We start from the raw sequence: 11,673 nt of genomic DNA on the forward strand, positions 1-11,673 counted from the left end.
AGTCCGATACCGGGGAGCTCTAGTTGGCTGTAGATCGGAGCTAAAATGGATTTCAGTTTGGAATTCTTGGTCAGCATCTTTGGAGTTCTAATTCTCTCTCATGCCGCTTACTCAACTGTTCAGTGTAAGCCCCTAAAATCCCAAAATATACATATAGATATATGAAATTGAATTTCAGAGCAGTAATTCTAGGGTTTCATAGTGACTGATAATCGGATTGTTTTTGAGATTGGCTTGATTTGGTTGCAGATAGGGGATTGTTGATGATTATGGAGGAAGAGTTTTCAGGACCTCCAATCACTGTAAGATTAGGAATGCAGATTTAAATAGCTAAAATTAGTCTGGTTTTGTTTTAATTGTTTATCTATCTGAAAGTGGATTACTGGGAATACAGGTGGTGGCTGAATTGCTTCTAGGGTTAGTGTTGAGTTTGCGGGCAGGACTCACTTTTCGGGGCATGTTTCTGTCAATACAGTCCCATTCTGAAGAGAATAGGTATTTGTTAAGCGTTTGTCTCCGAAATCGATGACTAGATATGGATGTAAGTACTTTGATCAATTGCATTCTATCTGCTTATCACTTGCTTTGTTATTAGATTGTGCAAAAGTTAAATTGGTTAGGAAATATTCGAAGCTGCAATTTGAGTATTCTGGTTGAGAATTGTTCTGAACTAATTCAATTTGCAATCTGCAGGCTCTTCCTATATATTTGGACAAGCTTTTCAATCAGTATGTATTGGAAGTTTCTGAAGAAACTTGCTTAAGAAACTTCCAATAGTATTAAAGGTTGCTAAAATCCTCTCTGTGAATTTGTCCTGTTTTTCGGAGAGGTGAGTTTTTTTTTCCATGATTTGGCATTGTGGTTTTATTGTTTTAACCTTTATGCTCGTTTATGATTGGGCAAATCGGAATTTGATTTGGTGTTTGCTTTTATTCTGTCAGGTTTTTCCACAAGCAATATGCACTCGATATGGACTTGCTGTGGGTTCCAACTTTGTATGGCTTGTCCAATTTTTGATGACTATCTGCTACCCAATTGCTTATCCATATTCAATTGGAAAGGTATTCTTAGATGAATAATTGAAAATGTTTCTCTCCTTATCATGGGCCTCATCTTTTTTTAAATTTTCAATAAATGTATATTGTTGATGCTGTTTGATTTGACATGTGATTGCTGATACTAAGAAACTTTGTGTTTCCAGATCTTGGATTCTGTTCTGGGACATAATGAAGCATTATTTGGGCGAGCTCAGTTTAAAGCCCTTGTCTCCATCCACATCAAGGAGGTAAAGTGAATTCCATGTACAACCAATATGGTATCACTTGGGTGAGACCATTTGAATTTATTTCTTTGTAATTGTCAACATAGTTCACGCTTTTAACAACTCTATGGACTTTTAACAGATTGCTTCAGAAGGACTCAAGCATAGAGTCTTTGAGACATCACTTGCTGACCTTCAGGGAGATGAGGTGCACGCTCACAGAAAAATGCGGTTGAGAGCTTCAAATGTCCAAGTAAGGATTGTTTTTGCTTGCTATGGATTTTTCTTTGCTTGTAAGAAAATTTTATATGATGTACAATAAATAGATTGATGAAGTTTATTTACTAACAAAAATATAGCAAGATGAAATAATATATAAATTGTGAACTTTTGGATTTTATTTTATATTTTTTTTAAACATCATTTCCGGCGTGCATTATATGTGCGCTGTAAATGTACTCAATCTTTTACTGCACACATTTGACTTATTTACGACAGAGTGACTCATTTATGGTGAGCATAATGTGCGCCGTAAATTATAATTGTCTTTTATGACATGTCCATTTACAGCTTGCATTTGTAGGCTGTAAATGGTCATTTACAGCGCACATTGTGGGCTGTGTGTTATCAGAAATTTTTGCCGACAAATAAGTCATCATCATAACTGTGTATTTGTCTTGATTACTCTTGCAGAAAAGAGTTGTTCTTCATACGTACACCTGATACTCTTGTACTGCGTATTTGTCTTACGAAAAGATGTGTAATTCAACTAAACAGAGAAGGAGGTCCTCCATTTTTGTCTGAATAAGACTTGCTAATATCTTACGGATATGGTAGTTTTACATACATACGTATTACAAGCACAAGTTCATATACATATCATAATGTATTCCTAGAAGGGTACTAGGCAAGTTGGTATGTTATGCAGTGGGATAAGAGGCTTCCATAGCAATACCACAGAGGCCTTCCGGTGCATCAACATCTCTTTGCATTCTTATGTACCCTTGTTCGCCCCATTCTGCCCCCCATGAGTTCTTCACCAACCAATACTTAGTCCCATCATCGCTGACACCATAACCAACAGCGGTAACACCATGATCTAGGCTCGTTCCGCATGTTCCTGTGAAAACACCACTTGAATAGAATTGGAAATCAGATCCGCTGGCGTCAATGGCAACAGAAATAGGTTGATTAGCAACAGCATTAAGTAGGGCGCTTTCACTGTTTGCAGGCACATCTTCGTGGCCAGTTATCGAGGCTGCATGGTTTGCTTCCTTCTTAGCATTGCATGTACCATCAACACCTGTGTAGGGATAATTGGCCTCGGTACTTAGTCCATGGTTTTGATTGATGAACTGAAAGGCATCATCCATGAGGCCACCCTCACAGCCTTGGTCTTCACCATTAACATCACAGTCAACCAGCTCTTGCTCGGACAAAGAAATCAGTTTACCAGTTGTGAGTTGAGTAATTCCTTCCATGGCTGCCACTGCTGAGAACGCCCAACAACAACCTGTAACAAATTCGTGGCAGTTAGAAGAGAAAGTATTTAAAGTCTGTAAGGGGAGTTGTAAAGCCTGATCTCTAAATGAAAATCATTAGAAGATTCATTACCACATTGGCCTTGGTCCTTGATTGGGGTAACAGCTCCTTTCTGTCTCCAGTCCATTGTTGCTGGCACAGTGGCATTTTCATATTTGAAAGAAGTGGTCTTTGTGGAACATTCATGAGCCTTAAATCGATTTCTTGAGGCTGTGAACTCTTCATTTGTAAGGTCTGCAAATCCATTGACACTTAGTTTGTAAGGTTTGTTTGCTTTGTCATTGGAAGATTCTATAAATGCTACATTTTCCTTGAATATCTTGAAGCGCTTCTCCTTCTCATCAGTGTCAGTGTATGAGCGTCCGTAACGAGTCATCCATTGCTCGTATCTCCCATACATCAATGCATCTTGCAGGCTGCGAGAAGTGGCTTCAGAAGACCAGGCCCCCAACATGAGGATCAAGGCAAAACAGATAAATTTGCTGTGGTTGATGAACTCCATCACTGGCAAGGATATGATGAAGTATATGAATTAATGGGCAGTTATACAATGAAAGGGTCTACTGCTGAGTTTATATAGAAAAAAGGAATGGCCTTGCTGTGTTATCTACGTGCCCCAAAAGTCGATCGATTTGCAATATTTGTGCCCCATAAAATGTTCTGATATCGACTCATTGCCTATCAATATAATTTGATGTCAAGACAAATTACTAGCCAAATCACTTGGTTACTTGTTCATACAAAATGCTCGTGTTTTGTTTTACACATGCGCAGAGTTCAACAAATCCCAGAGACAACTATATGTCTATATCAATTATAAGGATCTTGTTGAAGGACCAAGATGCAATTTAGTAAAGATCTTGTTTAAGGGCCAAGATGCAATTAGTGAAGAAGCAAGTGCTTTTGTTAAAGGGCTACAAAATCAAGTGCTTGTTATTACAAAAGTTCAGACCAAAACTTTCAACTGGATTACAGAGGTGTAATCATACAGAGAGAAGTACATGAAAACATACAATATTACACAAAGAAAACGAAAGGATTCGTTATCCTTTATACCTTTCCGGATGTATGTCCTCTTTCAAGGCTTAAGAAAACAGATGGGATTAATCCTTTGGTATATTTGAGCAAGGCAATTCTTTGAGACTAGGTGTATAAACATCAATGAGAAGTGAAAATTGGTCTTGTTCTTTCTAATTAAACTTGTGACTCGGTAAAAATCATTTAGCTATCCACCTAAGGTTTAATTAGACTACATTCAATTTCTGTTAAATTTTGACTGATTTGTTGTGGCAATTGCTAGCATTTAGAGAACGTAGCTACTCACCAATCTGGGTTTCTGTAAAAGATGACCAATGGATGTCATGCATTGTTTAACATACACCACGCACCAAAACTGCGCATGGCATATTGGACTGGAAATAAGATGACAAACATTTCACTTCCACCATAAATCTCTGCAATTTTGTAATCGAGTACAATACTTATGTCTCTCATACTCATGTATGTAAAAGAAAGCTTGATGTATCAGTAATGTTCTAGCTCACCAGTGCCAACCATGTACTCGAGAGAGTAACTGGAAGCAAGGTCACTAAATATTGGCAAATGCAAATATGCAATGCAGCACTTGCATTAGACTTGCATTCCTCAAATACCTCTCTGCTTGAAAAAGCAACAAACTAATAACAAGAAGCGAATTGAACCAAAAGTATTTGAGTTAATTATGAATTTATGAGTACCAATTTGCTCCAAAGACATTAGATGATTATATTTCTGATCGAAAAATTTACAAAGAATAGTTTGCAAAAGAATCTTGAGAATCAAAAGTCTTCTAGCTCTTAAGCAGAAATAACAGTTGTTACATCTTTGTTTGATCTATTGTACTTCATGTGGCTCTTAACAAGTTGTCCAGCTGCAATAGCTGACATCAGAGATAGCTCTCCAGCAAGAACAGAACCAGCTACAACACTAGCTAACTGCCTTGCGTTTGATCCTGGTGCCTCTCTGTTAGCACCCTTCACTCCAAGCAAGTTCAAACAAGCCGACTGCGATGCAAGTTGGGTACCTCCTCCTACTGTACCAACTTCAATAGAAGGCATGGTTACAGAGACGTGAAGATCCTTTCCATTATTGATGGCTTCCATCATGGTGATGCAGTGAGAACTCTCAATGTTCTGAGCAGGGTCTTGGCCAGTTGCAAGGTAGACTGCAGAAACAATGTTACTGGCATGAGCATTGAACCCACCAAGAGCACCAGCGATGGCAGAACCAGTAAGGTTCTTATTGGAGTTTAGCATATTGCCAGCAATTGTTTTTTGTCTATTGTTCTCTTCTTTTTCACTTTCTTTTTGCTGTCTCTTCTTTTCCTTCTTTTCCGTTTCTTTGTCTTTCTCCTTTTTCCTTTTGCTGTTCCCCTTTTACCTTTTGTTGTCTTCCTTTTCCCTTCCCTTCCGTATATATGTTTTCTCCTTCTTGTAAAAGATCATGTTAATTGAATCATATCAAAAAGAAGAAAAGCTTGCTCCATCAGATATGTTTTTCAACATGGTATCAGAGCAGGAATTCAAAGCCTGACTCTATGCTTCTTCTATTGGGAGTATGATGAATTTCACCTCCAATCCCGCTGCTTTGATTAATGAATTTGCTGCCTATCTCAACAAGAGGCAGGTGCATTGTGAAAAAGAAGAATCAGCTATAACTGGGAGTGAAAGCCACACTCCACTCCTTGGAAAATTTGCTGGCTTTCTTACAGAAACTGATTGTGTCCCACATGAAGAAGCCTCAGGTATTCTAAAATCCTTCTCAACTGCTCTAAATGTTTGTGATGTGGATGATTATTGGATTATAGACTCAGGAGCTTCAGATCACATGACAAATAAGCTTAAAAACTTGCATGATTTTGAAAAATTGTCCACCCCTTCTAAAGTATCAGTAGCAAATGGCCAAAGTGTTTCTGTTTTAGGGAAAGGAAAACTAAAATTACTTTCCAGTCTCATTGATTCAGTTGCTCTTTATGTTCCTTCCTTTCCTTTTCAACTTCTGTCTGTTGGAAGAATTATACATACCTTAAAATGTCTTGTCATTTTCTCTCCTTATAATGTTATATTTCAGGATCTCATCACCAAGAAAACGATTGGTGAAGGTTTTTTCTTGAATGGACTTTATTATTTGTCAAAAAACTCCTTTGCCTCCAAGGTTTTTCAAGCTAGTTCAAATTTAGCTCAAGATCATCATCTTTGGCATCAACGTTTGGCTCATCCATCTGAGAAAGTGTTGTCTTTTTTGTTCCCAAATATGCACAAAGTAGCTAATCAATGTGATGTCTGCCATTTATCAAAATCCTCTAGATTACCATTTACTTCTTCTTCATCTAGGGCTAGTAATCCCTTTGAAATCGTGCATTCAGACATTTGGGGTCCAGTTCTTGAGTCCTATGATGGATTTAAGTATTTTGTAACATTTGTAGATGATTTTACGAGGATTACTTGGTTGTATCTTTTGAAACTAAAAAGTGAAGTTGTGGATGTTTTTAAGGATTTTCATAAACTTATCATCACTCAATTTTCATCATCTGTTCATATTTTACGATCTGATAATGGTTCTGAGTATATGTCCAATAACATGTCACAATACTTGAGCTCACAAGGCATTGTGCATCAAACTAGCTGTGTTGGTACTCCTCAACAGAATGGGATTGCCGAGAGGAAAAATCGAGACATTCTTGAAAAAACCAGAGCTCTTATGTTTCAAATGAATGTTCCCAAAAAATTTTGGTCTCAAGGTGTTCTCACTGCCACATATCTCATCAATAGATTACCTAGCAGAGTGCTTGCTTTCAAATCTCCTCTTGAAGTGTTGAAAGGTAGAAAGATTGATCTGTCTCACTTGAAAGTCTTTGGCTGCACATGCTTCGTTCATATTCAAGCTCATCAACGTGATAAACTTGATCCTAGAGCTGATAAATGTGTTTTTCTAGGATATTCATCTACTCAAAAAGGGTATAAATGCTACAATCTTGCTACTAGGAAACTCATTGTCTCCAGGGATGTAAGATTTGATGAAGTTACTCCTTATTTCACAAGGAAATCATGTGATACTGGACAGGGGGAGTTCCTATCTGATCTATTCCCAAGTCCAAATCTCCCTATTGTTGAGGATTGCAATCCTTCTATAAATCCTGCTATTCCAGTTCAAGAAGCTCCAGCTCTCCCTACTGTTGAGGATTGCAATCCGTCTATCAATCCTGCTGTTCCAGTTCAAGAAGTTCCAGCTGTTCTTTCTGATCCAGAGATTGATATGCAATCTGTTGCCGAACCTCATGATGTGCAATATGTTGTCGAGCCTCCTGCTCCACCTGTAGTTGTTCTTCGTAGAAACCCTCCACGAGAACGAGGTCCTCCATCAAAGCTCAAGGACTATGTAACCTACAATGCAAGGTACCCGATGTCACACTTCATCTCTTATAAGAATTTTTCATCTGCTCATTCTGCATTTCTGAGTGTCCTTGATAATACTCATGAACCTCAAAGTTTTGAGGAAGCCAATCATCTTGCTGAATGGAAGCAGGCTATGGCAGATGAACTTCAAGCTCTCAATGATAATAATACTTGGAGTATTGTTCGAATTCCAAAAGGGAAGAAGGCTGTAGGTTGCAGATGGATTTACAAGACCAAGTTTCACTCTGATGGCACTGTGGAGAGACATAAAGCTCGTTTAGTGGCTCGTGGTTTTACTCAAACTTATGGGGTAGATTACAAGGAAACTTTTGCTCCTGTTGCTAAAATGAACACAGTTAGAGTTTTGTTATCAGTTGCAGTTAATCATACATGGCCTCTTTACCAAATGGATGTGAAGAACGCCTTCTTACATGGTGATCTTGAAGAGGAGGTCTATATGAAGTTACCTCCTGGTCATTCTCAGTCTCATGATCCTAATATAGTGTGCAAGCTTCACAAAGCCATCTATGGCTTAAAACAATCTCCACGTGCATGGTATGCCAAACTTAGTTCGGTACTTGAAGAAGTCGGTTTCCACAGAAGCAATGCAGATTCTTCATTGTTCATTCGAATTGGTTCAACCAGCAAACTGCTGGTACTTATCTATGTTGATGATTTGATCGTAACAGGTGACAATGTTGAAGAGATTGAGTTGCTCAAACAATCACTTCGAAGCAGGTTTGCTATCAAAGATTTGGGGATTCTTAAGTACTTTCTTGGTATAGAAATGGCTACTTCTCATAAAGGCCTCTTTCTTAACCAAAGAAAGTATGTTCTTGATTTGTTGCAAGATGCAGATATGAAGGATTGCAAACCAGCTCGCACTCCTCTTGATAGTAAGCTACAACTTGATGTATTGAGTGAGCCTCTCTCTAATCTAACTTCCTATCAAAGATTAGTTGGTAAGCTTATTTATCTCACGATCACTCGACCTGACATTGCTTACGCTGTAAGCATTGTCAGCCAATTCATGCATGCTCCAACTTTGGCTCATCTTCACATTATAAAGCGAATCCTTCGTTATCTCAAAGGTTCTGTTGGTAGAGGCATTTTGTTGAAAAACAATGGAAACACTCACATAATGGGATACACTGATGCTGATTGGGCAGGCAACTCTCTTGATCGTAAATCCACTACTGGCTTCTGCACATTTGTTGGTGGTAATCTGGTTACTTGGAAGAGCAAGAAGCAAACTGTTGTTGCTCGTTCTAGTGCAGAAGCAGAATACAGAGCTATGGCCTCCACTGCTTGTGAGCTTATTTGGCTAAAATGTCTCCTCTCTGATTTGGGGTTCCCTAGTAGTCAACCAATGTCTCTTTTCTGTGACAATCAAGCTGCAATGCACATAGCTTCTAATCCGGTTTTTCATGAAAGAACCAAACACATAGAAGTTGATTGTCACTACATTCGAGCTCAAGTTCAGTCCAAGATCATTGATACTCACTACACTCGAAGCCATGATCAATTGGCTGATATTTTCACCAAATCCCTTTCCACTGCTCAATTTCACAGTATTTTGGGCAAGCTTGGATCAATGAATCCCCTCGATCCAGCTTGAGGGGGAGTATTGGAGTTTAGCATATTGCCAGCAATTGTTTTTTGTCTATTGTTCTCTTCTTTTTCACTTTCTTTTTGCTGTCTCTTCTTTTCCTTCTTTTCCGTTTCTTTGTCTTTCTCCTTTTTCCTTTTGCTGTTCCCCTTTTACCTTTTGTTGTCTTCCTTTTCCCTTCCCTTCCGTATATATGTTTTCTCCTTCTTGTAAAAGATCATGTTAATTGAATCATATCAAAAAGAAGAAAAGCTTGCTCCATCAGATATGTTTTTCAACAGTTCTTGAGCATGTTAAGCTCCACCAAGGCCGCCACGTTGGTTTTCAACACCTTCGTCACTATGTCTCCCTTGATCACGGCCTCACAAACCACAGATTTGCCACGGCCTTCAATCCAGTTAACAGCAGCAGGCTTTTTGTCTGAGCAGTAGTTACCAGAAATGCCAATGACATCCATGTCAGGGAAGTCATTCTGAAGGAAATCAAGAACGTTTTGAACACCTTTAGAGACCATGTTCATCCCCATAGCATCGCCGGTGCTGCAGCAGAATCTCATGTACAGGTTCTTCCCAGCAACGGCACACTTGACTGTCTGAAGTCTACCAAATCTGCTTGATTTGTTGAAAACCATGGAAATGGTTTCGTAATTGGCAGGGTCTTCCATGAAGAACTTCAACTCAGCAGCTCTTTTTGCAGAGTTGAATCTCACAACAGGAGCTCTGGTCATTCCATCTTTCAATAGCACACTTGAAGCTCCACCAGACAAGTTGATAGCCTTGCAACCGCGGTTGGTACTGGCCACCAAGCAACCTTCAGTTGTGGCCATAGGAACAGAGAACTCTCTTCCATCAAGCATGAGAGGCCCAGCAATCCCAACAGGAATGGTAATATACCCAACTGGCATTTCGCAACATTGACCCAAGATGGACTCGTAATCAAAGCCTTCCAAAGGCAAACCCTCCAAAGACTTGCCTGTAACTCTCTGCAAAGCCTCACGCCTAATAGAAGCTGCCCTCTTGCAGTCGCCGAGCTTTGACTCGAGTGAGTATGAAGGAATGGTTCCGGCAACCACTGCCTTTATAATCTCTTCGTCTTCTTCAGTTGGTGGTGGTGTCTCGATCATTGCCTTTTCTTCAAACACTTTTGGAGCAGCTTTTGGTGAAGCAATCGGAGACATTTTGGGAATTGAACAATCAATGGCCTGGCCACAAGGGATTTTGCGAGCATCCTCCTTGAGAATAATCTCTTCCTCGTCATCATCCGCGGCCCAGATGTCATTGCTGGGCTGGAGAATGAGGGACTGAACGAAATCGATACCAAAGAAGCCGAGGAGGTAGATGAAGGATGCGACGAAGGCTAGAACGGCCACAATCTCTCCGAGACTGACGATGTGAAGAGGAGTATTGGTGCGGATCTTCTCACGCCAGCTTGTGAGCAAGAAGTAGACAACGGAAAAGAAGAGAGTGAAGAACACTGCGTTGGTTATGTAAAGAGGCATAGGCAAGGCCTCTGAAGCCTTTACGGGTTCATCGTCGGCAAACTTGACTTTCATTTTCGAAGGCTTGCCTGACTTGGTGTTGTGCTCCATCGCCGATCTCTTTCCGACTTCCATCTTAGTATTGGGTGTGGGAGATTCTAAACAGACAGAGGAGTAGAGAGGAGAGAAAGGAGTGAGCTTTGGAAAGGTTAGAAAGTCTCTGTGTTGGGTTGTGAGTTTGAATTGGAACGGTGGAGCAATGTGTATATATAGGTTTCTTGGTCCTGCGAAGTAGGAAGGTACGTAGTAGCTACAGAGCTCATTAGGCTTACGAGTACGACGAGAATTGAGTAAAGACTATTAGACTAAAGACTAAAGAGTCAAAAAAATACACTAATTATTTAATTGCTGGTCAACTTAATACCTTTCTTCTCTTGGCAACCTTCATGGTTGGATCTAGTTGGTGCTTTATTTTGTAGAATAGTCGAGACCAAAACAAGAATAGTTTAGTGATATTGATGCGCATGGTGACACATCTTTTTCTTTATTGGATTGGAGCAATTGCGTTCTTAGGCGAATTGTTTTACCGTTTCTCTTGGGAGTGATTGAAGCATGTATTATATATTTCTTTTGTTTACTTGGTTTTCTTGTTTCTGTGCTTAATTCAAAAAAAGGTGGGTGTGCTAGGGGTGTGCTGAGTAGTACGCTTGTGTGAGAGGTGTGCTAGTATAGTGTGCTCTATGTAATGACTTCTTCTGACGGCTCTATGGGCAAGCCGTTATTGTACTGCTTGCTGAAATTTATAAAAGCGTGACATTTTCACCTCAAAAAAAATGTCTTTTGTTTATTTTTTATATTTTAGTTTGTTAAGCATTTGAATAAGTGAGCAAGCTGTTTTATAATGAATATTATTAGCTAGGGTTTTTTTATTCTGATTGGGCCGAAAAGACATAGCACTAGTGATGTTTTGGAGTTTTGGCTCTGGTGAGTGTATGTACATACATGTACATTTGCAAGCATAATTAGCTATAATGGGCCACGCTCGTTCGACCGCCAAAGGTACTAATTCCAACCAAGGGAATGACATGCAAACACACCGCCAGGCGGGCTACAACCTCGGCGGCGGATCACCCCCAGATCACCGCCAACGCGCCGCCACGCGCCGCGCCAAGGTAGCATCAGAAGCTCCCAGAGCTGGGGACTGAAGCACATCAGTCCCACATCGAAAACAAAGAGAAGATCAACCTCTTCCTCACCTATAAAAGGTTCTCTCCTCTCTCCTCATTAATTACGCATTCAATACTTACCTACTGTTACTTTGTCAACATAAATACATTGACTAACTTAGGCA

General features: G+C 39.7%; 2 protein-coding genes and 1 long non-coding RNA gene across 3 annotated transcripts; 1 reads left to right on the forward strand and 2 right to left on the reverse strand.

The window, feature by feature from the left end:
- On the forward strand, positions 1–780 carry LOC133735569 (uncharacterized). The gene is made up of 4 exons (XR_009859134.1): positions 1–124; positions 229–302; positions 395–541; positions 694–780. It is a non-coding gene; the product is annotated as an uncharacterized LOC133735569 (long non-coding RNA).
- A 1,221-nt stretch (positions 781–2,001) lies between these two features.
- On the reverse strand, positions 2,002–3,353 carry LOC133735568 (senescence-specific cysteine protease SAG39-like). The gene is made up of 2 exons (XM_062162966.1): positions 2,876–3,353; positions 2,002–2,774 (listed from the first exon to the last, which is right to left on the reverse strand). The coding sequence occupies exons 1-2, from the start codon at positions 3,303–3,305 to the stop codon at positions 2,182–2,184; spliced, it is 1,023 nt and encodes a 340-aa protein (XP_062018950.1). The 5' UTR covers positions 3,306–3,353; the 3' UTR covers positions 2,002–2,181.
- Positions 3,354–4,542: 1,189 nt separating this feature from the next.
- LOC133740084 (3-hydroxy-3-methylglutaryl-coenzyme A reductase 1-like) lies at positions 4,543–10,571 on the reverse strand. Its single transcript, XM_062167944.1, has 2 exons — positions 9,126–10,571; positions 4,543–5,076 (listed from the first exon to the last, which is right to left on the reverse strand). The coding sequence occupies exons 1-2, from the start codon at positions 10,455–10,457 to the stop codon at positions 4,639–4,641; spliced, it is 1,770 nt and encodes a 589-aa protein (XP_062023928.1). The 5' UTR covers positions 10,458–10,571; the 3' UTR covers positions 4,543–4,638.
- Between the last annotated feature and the right edge of the window lie 1,102 nt (positions 10,572–11,673).

This window comes from Rosa rugosa, chromosome 3 (assembly GCF_958449725.1).
Source record: "Rosa rugosa chromosome 3, drRosRugo1.1, whole genome shotgun sequence".
Classification (NCBI taxonomy): domain Eukaryota; kingdom Viridiplantae; phylum Streptophyta; class Magnoliopsida; order Rosales; family Rosaceae; genus Rosa; species Rosa rugosa.

Bases quoted from the DNA above. Each gene is read 5' to 3' on its own strand.
- LOC133735568 (XM_062162966.1), bottom strand. From the start codon at position 3,305: ATGGAGTTCATCAACCACAGCAAATTTATCTGTTTTGCCTTGATCCTC. The intron at 2,775-2,875 runs GTAATGAATCTT...AATTTGTTACAG, and splicing joins CAAGGACCAAGGCCAATGTG to GTTGTTGTTGGGCGTTCTCA.
- LOC133740084 (XM_062167944.1), bottom strand. From the start codon at position 10,457: ATGGAAGTCGGAAAGAGATCGGCGATGGAGCACAACACCAAGTCAGGC. The intron at 5,077-9,125 runs TGTTGAAAAACA...TCCAATAAGAAC, and splicing joins AGCTTAACATGCTCAAGAAC to CTTACTGGTTCTGCCATCGC.